Source organism: Pseudochaenichthys georgianus, chromosome 5 (assembly GCF_902827115.2).
Source record: "Pseudochaenichthys georgianus chromosome 5, fPseGeo1.2, whole genome shotgun sequence".
NCBI lineage: Eukaryota > Metazoa > Chordata > Actinopteri > Perciformes > Channichthyidae > Pseudochaenichthys > Pseudochaenichthys georgianus.
This window is the reverse complement of record NC_047507.1, coordinates 4,969,610-4,981,930: the sequence shown is the minus strand read 5'-3', so window position 1 is coordinate 4,981,930 and position 12,321 is coordinate 4,969,610. Positions and strand designations below refer to the sequence as shown.

At 42.0% G+C, this 12,321-nt stretch overlaps 1 protein-coding gene across 2 annotated transcripts in view; it reads right to left on the bottom strand.

Moving 5' to 3' along the window:
* Positions 1 to 7,350, bottom strand: part of pdzrn3b (PDZ domain containing RING finger 3b) — a 112,720-nt gene extending 105,370 nt beyond the window's left edge. For both annotated transcript variants that reach the window (XM_034083351.1, XM_034083352.1), the window contains exon 1: positions 6,527 to 7,350. In XM_034083351.1, the coding sequence (XP_033939242.1) occupies positions 6,527 to 7,240 (714 nt within the window). In that variant the 5' untranslated portion in view covers positions 7,241 to 7,350. The remainder of the gene's footprint in view (positions 1 to 6,526) is intronic.
* Positions 7,351 to 12,321: the final 4,971 nt, after the last annotated feature.

The following is a 12,321-nucleotide window of genomic DNA, read 5'->3' as shown; positions in this document are numbered from 1 at the left end:
GGGTTTGTCATTAACCAAGTAGTTGATATTAAATAGAACATCAAAATGATATCCGAATGTTATTGAGAGACCGATGTTATATTAGTAAATGGGATTAATTATTCAGGGCTTCTATGGACGACTCGACAGTTTAACTTAAAGGAGACCTATCATGCTATATTTTAATAATATATTGTAGGGCCATTCCTATATAAAAAAGGTATATTTATACGTTTTCTTTTTCAAAATACCAAACAGATCATGCATTTTAGCCATGCCCCATTTAGCTCTATTTTCCTCTCCTCCACCCCGTCTTTGCATGCGCTGCAGCCGACCACGCCCCCCTGCAAAGGAGGGGCAGAGTTAGCCTCATGTTACCATGCTGTTACCATGCTGTTACCATGCTGTTACCATGCCACGGCAACCTCTCATTCCCCCGATTGGTGGAGAGTTGGCCATATAGGCGGAGCTTCTCGTCACTGACGTCAGACTATTTTCAAATCTGTATCAGTCTGTATCAGATCCGTTAAAGCCCCGTTTTTACAGATTTTGGGCATGGAGGAAAAGAGAGAGGGTTTTATGCCATCCCTGACACATATTCATGTGTAAAAGAAGTACAACGGTGCATTTTGCATGATAGGTCCCCTTTAAATGGACATTATTTTCTAAGGACCTAAAGAACAAGAATCTGATATTCAATGAATCTAGACACAAGACAAGTTTGTGATTATGCTTGGTACAAATACCCTCGTTTAAAACTGTAAGCCTCAAATTGAAATTATAATAAATCTAAATGTAATTTCCCAATTCTGCTGGGCTCCAAAAGATAAACAAACTATCCATTTCATCCATTCCGTGGCTTTGAACCATAATATTAGTATTTGGCTAATATTGTCGGAAAAATAAAACAATAACTGAATATTTGTTCTCAAATCATTCAGCTTTGGCTTTGGCCACTCCCTGAAAGACCAACAGTGACCATTCAGAAAAGCCCTTCCCCCTCAAAAACTGTTGTCCTTTGTAATTAATACACCAGAGGACCTCTTACTCAGTGACAACATGACATGAAAACCTCTGGGAAACCAGCACAGTCAGCTCTTAATAGTTGTTTTCCAAGCAGGACTTAAAAGGGAGTTATGAGGAAACATAATTTCAGCTGCCACTCCAGTATGCTGCTACATACTGCAGAGCGACTAAATATAAAGCTTGGCATGTACAGTGTCCTTACTGCCCTATATTCTAAAAAGACCATCATGTGCATGTCAGGCCATTCGGGAATGTGTGCTCCTGCAATGTGTCACGGCACAGCATTAGCGACACATGCCTCCCCATTAGAGAGACTACAGCCGTTACTGTCAACAAGAAAACAGTTGGGCGTCAAGTGAAAACGGATTTGACAAAAAAAGAAGAAACAGGTCCTTCACTGGAGTTAAACTGAATAGCCACAAGCCCTCATAACAAATTAGAAGAATTTTAAAAGGTTGTCCTCGAGAACCATTAAAATGAACTCGGAGTAATTAAGGAGTGTTTTTTCCACATCTGTGAACGCTCTAGCAAGTCTCTAATCCCTAAAAAATGAGGTTAATCTCTTCAGGAGGTTGTGTGTTTACTTAAACAAAAAGGTATGCCTGGGTGATAAAAAATAACACCACCAAAAAGGCAAAACATGATCACACTGGAACACATGGAAGAGATGCCAAGTAAACATTAACTTTAATGGGAAAAGAAGAACAAGACGGCGAGGAAAGAGAGCACACTGGCAGAGAAATGTTGGTCTGCTGCTCCCTTGGCACACTCCTCAGCAACAGTCACACTTTCCGAGTCTGTCCTGCATCAAACTGCTTCCCTCAGTCTGCCTCTTAAAACTGATCTTATTATAGTGAAGGTACTGTAATGCAGAACAAAATGTTTCATTTGCCTAGAATTGAAGGGGATACTTCTCACCCCCAAAACGACCATTATCTATTGCAGTGTTTCCTCTAGGTTTACTGCTTTGGGGGGGGGGGGGGGGGGGGGGTGCTGCCTGAGCGGGGGAGGGGAGGCGGGATATATATTTTAAATCCTCCGGAGCAGAGAGAGGAGCTGTGGATTATTGTTATTGATTAATGCATCAGTGTTTCTTAGGGTCAAACACACTAAACTCACAACTTAAAATGAAAGCGTTTAGTTTATTTAATAAAAGAGCATATGTTCAATGTGAAAAGTGACAGTAGAATATGGATTAGTTGCAATTTGGTGCTAAATATATATATATACACCGTACTTTTCGGACTATAAAGCGCACCTGCATATAAGCCGCAGCAGCTAAATTGTCCGTCTGTCTTGCTCTCGTTCTGTCTCTCGGTTCCACTTTTACTTTGGCGCGCTACCTGTCTCACTCTTTTCCGGCCTCCAGCTTTTCCCGCCGCTTAGAGGTGGCGGGCGCGGACCGGTCCTAGAGCCCATAGAGTTAAAGGTGGTTAATTTTACCTGTCAAATCCATAGATTTAGGAGGTTCCCTAGTGGCCGTTAGCTGTACAAAAAAAATGGGGGAAAAAGTCGCGGTTTATAGTCCGAAAAGTACGGCATATATATATATATTTAAAAAATAATTATAATTATTTATTTTTTTAAACACCTTGAATTTCAGGGGGGGGGTGCGGGGCTCCGTTGGCGGGGCGCAGCACCCCTCCAAGACAATGGTAGGGGAAACGCTGTATTGGATGCCTGTTTATTGAATGAAGAAAGTCCCATTTATCCAGTCAGATGCTCGCTACTTTCCAAGCACATTAATGTTTGCGACAATTATTTAGACGGCACCAGTTGCTGTGTCTGAGTTTATTAACTGATGTGTTGATATAGTGTAGGCCTAGTTGTTGTTAAAAAAAAAATTATGTTTACTTCGATCCAATAAGATTTGTTGTATTTTTAATTACCAAGGTAGTATCTGAGAATGACAACGTTAACTTAAGGAATGGAATTGGCAAAAGAGGACTCGAATCAAAACACATTTGAGGTACCTGGGAAGTCCAGTGCTTTGAATCGCCGACGTCGTACACTCAAGATACTGCAGCGCTGAATCAAAGTGACGCAGAGTGGGTAATTGATAAACAAATGATCATGTTGGGATTAAAGTATTCCTTGAAGAAGCAGAAACTCAGTGGCTTGATCATGGTGGTTAATTGATAGCAGTTTGTGTCTGATGATGTGATGGATTTCAAATCGATTAGATCATCAGTGAAGCTAAAGTATGTATACAAAGGAATCAGCAACCTAATCAATTCCTTTATTTTAAGGTTTACTTTCAAATAAAATGCCCAGAACTCGTGTTTTCAGCGACTTCTCGATGTGATTTATGACATATTAAATTGGCACCAATGAATATGTGATAACTAATGGGCTACATTATAGTGTTAAATTAGGGCTGCTCGATTATGGCAAAAATCATAATCTCGATTATTTGGGTCAATAATTGTAATTGCGATTATTCATTGACTTTGAAAACATCCATTTATTGGAGAAAACATTTTGAACAGTATGTTTTAAACAGTTGATTACCCTGAACTTTAAGTTTGAACAGTTGATTACCATGAACTTTAAGTATAATTCAACTGAGAAAAAAAAAAAGTACAAACACCGTCTTCCACGGCAGCTGAAGAGGAACTCTGTACAAAAGCAGGGATGAAACTAAATGGAAAGTGTGAGAGCAATTCTAGCAGCCCTGAAGTGACCCGGAGGAAGATCCGAGCTACTTTGTTTTGGCTTTGTTTTATTGCTATGGTAGACAAGACATTTAAAAAGTGTCAGGAGGACTATTATTGGAAACTCATGTCAGTAATTCCACATAGCCAGGTCAGCTTGATCTCCTTCATAGTCGCTTCCTGGTTATTAAAAGAAGACATTAAAACCCTCCGTCTGGCTCAGGAAGTCCAAGCCGAGAAGCGACGGAGTTGCAAAAACAAACAAAAGTAGGTTACCCGTAACGATAGGCCCCGTATTCCCTCTTCCACAGTAAATCGAGGAAGAAACATGTCACAACAAACCTGCACTTTCACCATGGAAATGTACCTTTGTGCAACATGGCAACGGATGCACTCCATTTAGCTGTTCCAGGTTCATGGCATTATGAGTGCTGGCTCCCTAGCATGGATTCAAAAGAACGGAGCCATTATACATGTCAGTAACCTGGGCTTTTCCCGCTTTGACAAATCACGATGTCCCCCACGAGAGAGGCAATGAGTGTCACCAAACCTGATAACATCACTGACACCATAACAACAGGAAGTAATGCTTTGAGGGGGCTTCAGTAGCAGTCTGCAAGTGGCCCGCCCACCACTGCTAATCCCACTTGTTATGCTCCGTTTCATGTAGCCATGTGTGTTGAGGCTCTCCCACCAAACAAGCCTGCTCTCTGCTTGACTGGACACAATGAATGAGTCTTTCTAAAACTATTTCAATAAGAAAAGGTTTCCAACCAACTACATCATCCACAACATGTAGTTTCATCAACTCTTATGTGAATGGGTTCTGGAACAATTCCTGCTTTTTTTTAATGTACATTTCAGAACAAAGCACTTCTGTTACCTTTGCACATATCTCAGTGGTAGCAGTGGAACACAGAAATGAACTATGATAACCAGCTGTGTTTCAGGCCCAGCAAGCCCCTGTACGCCAGCACGAGCGATTTCACCATTTCCCCGGATCGGTGATTTTGATGCGCAATTTGCCATTCTAGCGGAAAATGTTTTTTCTGGGTATTGAGTTCATAGCGAAGAAATGAAACCACCAAGGGAAAAGAGGACCAAAACAAAAGAGAATAGAGGTTTTTGGAAGATGTCACTTAAACAAGATGTGCAGTTGAGTGAGAAATCGAAACTTCAATGACTAAAAAGAGAGAGTTAAAAGGTTGGTTCGGAAGTAGGGTTGTATAAGGTCAATAGTGAATGTTTTACCTACAGTATGGCGGGTAGAAAACCCCCAGTTTGAAGGAGCAGACAAAACTACTAAGCAATGTACTGCTATGGGCACGGGAAGAAGCTAAACATAAGCCACCTTAAAGAAAGGCCCACCTAAAAAACTTGAGTTCAGAATATCTTCATAGCATTGACGACATTTTTTATTTTACCTCGCAAAACACTGGCGCTGCTGGTCTGCCTCAATCGGTTAGTGTGCTTGTGTTACCGTGTGACTTTGGTGTGTTAAAGAGAACAGACACAAACCGTGAGCTATAATAACTGATCAAGGCAGCGGAAGAACAATAACTCTGACTGGGGGAGTTTTAAGACAGCTTGAAGGAAAAGAACAGCTTCAGTTCCCAGTCAGAGAGGGCTCTGTGTTTAAGGTAAAGCGGTGAAAATATAATAAATATAGCATCGAAAATTGCTTTGCATTCATGCCAGGACTAAGGTCTGGTTTTCCTTTAGACGTGCTGACCGCCATCTCCTGCACTTCAACACATCCAGACTTTCCCGTTTAAGAGGTGTAAGTTTAAAGAGCAGTGTCCATGAAGGTTCCCATTCATCCACATGACTTTATGTAACCCTGTCAGCAGTGTGCGCCCAATCAAAAGCTCCACCTCCTGTTCTCGGACAGATTGTATAATTTAGCCTGATTATTACAGGAGGACCCCTCCCCTCTGCCGATCACAGCAGCAGTGCAACCACCATGCACTAATTCAATTCATTAAGTTACTTATGAACTACTCCATCGTTTATGATGTTGATAATTGGTTGCTACAGGAGGCATTAGGGGTTTTTACATTTGAGCCATAAAACACCCTTACACCAGGGCTCCTGGACCCCAACAGGGGCCGTTAGCCCACAGATTTAGACACACTATTAACCAGCAGTGACCAGCAGGAAATACTCCACCTTTTATCCATTATCACAGTATCCACAGAACATGGGGACTTTTAGCTCTTCAAATGGGAACTGATCTCTTCAACAACACATACAACTTTAGTGCCAGTAACTTTGCTACATCCATGGTTCTAATTTGTTATGATTGTCTCAGGGGGAAAGGGGCTAACACCAGATGACGGAGAGCCTCAAACAAGCATGCTGCGAGGAGGCAATATAACTGCAACCTGGCTCTTGTTGTGTACAGAACTGCAGTAAATATGTGGCCCTCCCCCATTGACTGCCAGCTGGCCACAGGCACAGCTGACATCCATGTTTCAAAAACAGACAGTGAAGAAAAGGCACTGGAGGACTCCTGAACACTTTGAAGGAGGACAATCCCTTAAATCCTCAAAGTTCTATTTTCATCTGGGGAGTAGTTCAAAGCTATCCAAACAACATGGAAGCCAAGTAAAGGGAAGAGTAAGTCCAAGATAGCAAGCACACATTTTGAGGAAGATATTTTAAATAAAGTTGGCACAGAAACAAGGATTAATGAGGAGGAAAATGCAATGTATGCAGAATGAACAATCAGAACCAACAATTTAGAAGTATAGATGTATTCTTTGTACTTGTTTTAAATCAGAATGCAGGTTATCCCTCAGTGACAGGGAGAAAGTAACAGTGTACAAGAGGACAAAAGTTGCGTGTACTCCTTAAAAGTAGCCTACCTTGCATGAGAAAGCCACGGTCTTGGTGAGGGAATCGATCCTCTCGCTGTACTCGGTGAATTTCTTCTGATATTTCAGAGCTGTCATCTGCAGCTCGCTGTGCACTTCCGAAAGTTGAGCCAGCAGTGCCTTCTCCCTCTTGTTGGCTTTAATAGTCTGCTGCTTGAACTCTCTGTCCAGGCTGATGATTTTGCATTGCAGTGCGCTGTTGTGCGCCTTCAGGGTTCTCAGGCAGCAGTGGCTCTGTAATCTCTGCTCTCTGAGAGTGAGCATCAAGCCGCAGCCGCTCTCGCACAACCCCACCGGTCTGCAGTCGCACGTCTCCCGCATGTGAGCATCCATGTCCCCGAGGCTGAGGACCTCCGTGCATCCTTTATTCCTGCACTTGGCCGGGGTGTAGTCGCACATCTCGGTGTGCTCAGGCAGATGCTGCAGCTTCACCACGGCATCGCAGCCCCTTGCGTGGTTGTCACATTTGATCTCCAGCTTCAGGATGAGGTTTTTCAGGGGCAGGACGTGGTTCAGCTCTTTGGCCGAGATGCGCTGACATTTGACGGGGCAGCTGCTCTGCTGGACGACCCAGGGCAGCACGCAGCCGGAGCAGAAGACGTGACCGCACGGAGTCGTCAGCGGGTCCTCCAGCACTTTGTTGCACAAGTTGCATTTAAAATCCGGGTCCACGGTGCCCTTGAAGCGGTCCAGCTCGAATCCCATGGTTTCCGAAAGTCCAAAGCCAAACTTTTTCACTCCCCACCCCCGCTGTTCTGAGTCGGAGCAGTGGGGCGTTTTTAGCTGGTCATTGGTGGAGTGCTCACAGACCCACTACAGGCTCTCCTCACTGTCTAAACTCAACTAATTGACCGAGACTTTTGGTGCGTTCAAGTGCACCTCGTAAATCTTCTCCAAAAAGTTTGAAAAGTTTTTAATCGTAAAATATAATCACTTGAGTTAATTTTTTAAGAAGACATATACTTGTCGTATAACTTTTAAATACAAAAGACAACATCTGGATGAAGTTGATTGTTATTAAAAACAATGAAACCTAAAAGTAGACATCATAGATAATTATAAAGCTACAGTTGCAATCTATTCTGTAAAATGTCAACATTCTATTTGCTATTAATGACTCTACAGACGTGGTGATAAAAATAACACAATTCAAACTCTCTTAAACGATGTTCATGTGACACAAAGCGGAATAAACAATGATTCCAACAGTCCCTGAAGGCAGCATTTTGAGAGGTGAAAGTATGGATGACTTCTCTACCGTAACTACTCTATTAAATGCGCATTTAAGGTTGTGACTATGGTATTATAACGCTTTTTTTTAAGTCTGGGGGCAAATAATTGCAAGTCACAAAATGTCACAAAATGATTTTAAAAGAAAAGCCACATTCTGGAAAAAAGTAAAAAATAAATAAATAATCACATTTAAAAAAGAAAAAGTGACATTTAAAAGTCTAATTCTGAGAAAAGGGCACATTCTAAGAAAAAAGGCATATTTAGAAGGAAAAAAAGTCTAATTTGAGATGCATTGTGGGACATGTAGTTTATGGGCAACGTGCTTCTGTAAATCATCATGTAACGTATAATAAACATAGCCTATAATATTCTTTGCAAGCTCTTGTGGGGCCACGGAAAATGAAGTCACGAGCCGGATTTTGGCCCCCGGGCCTTGAGTTTGACACCCCTGCTGTAGAGGGATAACAATGTATTTCAACATTTGAGATACAGTCTAACATGGAGCCCTATAGTTGTAATCAAATGTTTCCTAGGGATAAATGTTACACAAGTCAGGCGACAAGACTGCTAGATACTTAAAAAACTCGTGGGGAGAGCGCTCAGGCATGCACAACACTTGTGAAAACAAGCAACTTTGGAAGGACACTACTAGAACAACCACAAGTGAGACGTTCAAGTTGCAACACACTTTAAACAAGGAGGAGATTGGGTAAAAGTGTGGAAATCCAGCTTGATCGTGGTGTGCGGTATGAAAATTAATATCTAAGATGCCACCGTGGGATTCTTGTTCGCACACACCTCTCACCACACTATTTATGCAAAGGAAGCATGCTGCATAATTGTATCACTTTGACAATTGAGTGCATTCTTAATCCCAGTAGGAGGCCTCCATAGTGAATGTATTTGAAATGTAAATTCCACTCCAGTGTGCATGTGTTCAGGGAAGGAGGAGAATGGCCTTCGCTGCTAAGGCAGGAACGCTTTGTTCTGACCCCGCCTTGATGAGACACCCGTTCCTGGTTGCCCCCTCTTTTCGGAAATCCAGTTTTATGCAATGCCATGCTCAATAAAACCTTTCCATATGTGCATTATCCAGAACTAAAAACAAGGGCTTATCAAAGACTTCATGGACTAAGTGTGACAGAGAGAGTTTGATCTCTTAGGTAATCCTACACTGATGTTATGGGTTGTCTTAGAAAAACTCTGTGCACGCCAAAGGTCCTTGTACTGTGTGAGTGCAGCCTGATTCATACTCACTGTGCGATGACATATCTTTCATAGCAGGTACTCTCTTCTTTTCTAAAATGACCTTTAGAGGGAGAAGAAATGAAAGAGAGGGTTTTGCATTAACACCTTTTCTTTCACCACTTCTCACAAACTGATTGGAGTTATTTCATGCACATACGCTCAATATATCTTTTCACAGTTCCGAGATGAAACCTTGGAAGTATTATGCTTGGAATATTGAAGTTAGGGCTGCAGAATCAAACCAGCAGCTACAACCAGCCTCTCGACCTCTTTGCCGACCTGCCCTCTGTGATTTATTATTTCCACTCGGGAACAAACAACCTGCCTGTCTGTGTATGGCTGTTTTCTGCGAGAGTGCCACATTCAGGGACATTTCTGCTCTCAACATGGAGTGAGAATAAATAATATGTTGTTTTTTTATAGACCATGTTGGAGTCAGAGAAAGCTGGTGTGGATTCTCATGGTACAGTTTGTTAAAGGAACTGATATGTTATCTTCTGGACTTGTCTGTTCAGGAATGTTTTCCATGCAGCTTTATGAAGTGGCAACAGAGGGGGCTCAGACGAGTCTGTGTTGGGTCCAGCCCAAAAGACAGACAACGCACCAGTGAAGATAAGAATTAATCCCAGTCCTCCAGCCTAAACTGTGCGTGTGGGGTCAGGAGAGACCAGACTCAAACGCTCCTCCCTGACCTGCAGGTCAAAATGGCATCTGAAGATCATTTGCATGCAAGAATTCAAGCATCCAGGTGTTTTGGGTTTATTGCATCAGCTGATTCTAATTTAAAGGAATGTGCTCATTGGCTATTTTGCACACAGTTATGTTCTTATTTATGCTAAGCTAAGCTAATGGCACGTTGGCTGTGACTTCAAAGTCTAAAAACACAAGAGTGGTACTTATCGTTTTCAAGTAAGCAAATTTGCCTGTTTCCAAACATGTCTTCCATTAACCGAGAACTATCATTTATTTCTCATTAAAACATATAATCCAATAATAGATGGCCAAAAAAGTGTGTAATCCAATTGAGTGACATGTCGAGATTGGTCCTGGGTTTCATTGTTGAACCCTCTTGCTGGAAGCCTTTGTTGTAAGGCAACAGAGAGATCGAGTTTTCAGCATGTGTGATGGGGGTGGTTTGTATATTGCGTTTGGAGTTGGGCCATTTAGTAATCATCACCACTCTTCTTTAGATATGTCAAAGACATGAGGGCCATGTGGGGAACTACAAAGATGAGTTATTGCTTTTCATGTTGCGCTGAAACACGATGTACTTACAAAAGAAGTACACTATCATCTCGCTGTGGTTTCTCGTGTGCCTGCAACTCCCAGTCAGTAATATTGTCAAAACCCAGACTATAGCTCCCCAGTGATTTATACGCCAATACTATGGGTTGTTTTTCTTGCAAACATCAGTGACTTATTGTGCCTTTCACGAGGGGGTAAAGGAGTGTTGTGGCTCCGGCGCCTTGAGTGAATAAGTAACTTTTAAAGGCTGCTTGGAAAGATCTCAGGGTGACCTTATAGACGGTTCGGTCTAGTGGCTGGGAACCAACAATGGTGGACACTGGTCTTTGCTAACTGACAGATGGGGGGATCCAAATCACCACTTCGGCCCTGCCGGTCTGCTTTGACAGAGAGCAGCAGCTCAACCGTCACAACATCCTCACAGGAATAAACATGTGAATCAGTAATGATTGTACAGCACAGGTGTGGGCAGCGGTGTTTTTGAGATACGCTCTTGATAGCATACCGGTTTTACACTCCTAATTGACTGTGAGAGTGTTGTGCCACACAACGGCGTCTCACCAGGCGTAAATTGTTAGTCAAATGCAGAAAAACAAAAGTAGATCCACAGCAGAGATAGCGATGCACCAAATATTTGCCGTTGCTAAAGAGATCTGTATCACAAATGGCTCTGTGTGCATGAAGGGAAGCCGATAAATGCCTTGCTTGGTTTCTCACAGCAGACGGCTATGAATTCTCGCAGGGAGGTTTGAAGCAGGATGTGGGTCAGTGGAACCCGGATTTACCCGACAGCGAAACTGCAAGTACAGAAAATCCCCATTTTGTATGAACTGAAGTAACGTCTTCGAACTGAATCTGACCTACATCTGAACAGAAGCTAATTAAAACATCATGGTAGAGATGTGCCGACAGAGTAAACAGTGCCTCTGGCCCCATTTGGCTGAGCTGCCCTTCTGGACCAAAGAAAAACAATCATTATTACTAAAACAAGTTTTATTGGTGGTGTCACCAGCGCTGCTGATGCTATTATTACATAATGACTGTGAGAAAGCCTGCCCTTTACACCTTGTTGCTTGGTTAGTGCATGCATGGACACGCACGTCGTTTATTATGATATACAGTAGGTGCTGCTAAGATAACAGTTGTGGTTTGATTTAATTTGTCTGCCGATTAGTTCACGACCGTTTAATACTTGTTATTTGTATTAGCAAAGTGATTTACCAAAGAGTTTTCCCAGAATAAGTCAAACAGAAGTCATTTATTCGGAGCTCATGCTACAAACATATGGGTATTTGGTTTAAAGGGCTCATTGTAAGGTCCATCTTCTTCTTTGTGTCTGTAGTGTTAGTCAGGGTCTTTATGTTTGTCACACTGCCTGTGCTGCAGCAGCTCGACCTCCACCACCCATTGCATTGAAACTGTAGCTTCCTAACTAATCTCAATATCCATAGATGCAAAGAAAGATGTTTGGATCAGATTCGATTCAAATGAATGTATCGTCACCTCATCGGAAATGTGTCGTTGGCTTCTCCAAGTACAGCAAGTTGTCAATACATATTACACAATAAGACACACAAGCATACCATTTAGAATAATGCAAAGGGTAATGTAGCAACGATCAGTTCTAAAGATAATAAAAGAGAGGACATGTAAACATGGATTATAATAACAACACCAGTCATTCTGTGTTCACAGCTGGTTAGGCATGGGGAATATGAAAAGCACGCTATTTTGACAAAGGTTTTCATTATGACTGAATATCCATTTCATACTCAATAAAAGTATCAAAATCAAAAGTTTCTATTTGCATTTTCTTTTTAAAGTACATGCCAGAATAACTGGTTTGATATTTGAACAGTGATACTCAACATGCAGTTTGCAGTCTTGTCGAGCTCTCTCTCTCGTACACAATGTAATGGAATTTGTTTTGCATAACATAAAGTCAATGAGTTTGTTTGTTTCAAAAACTGTTAAGCCTGAAATGTCCACACACTTCCTCTGGAACAACTAACTGTCAAGAGGCTGCTGCTAATGGACATGCCTCGAGGCAAAGATGAGTA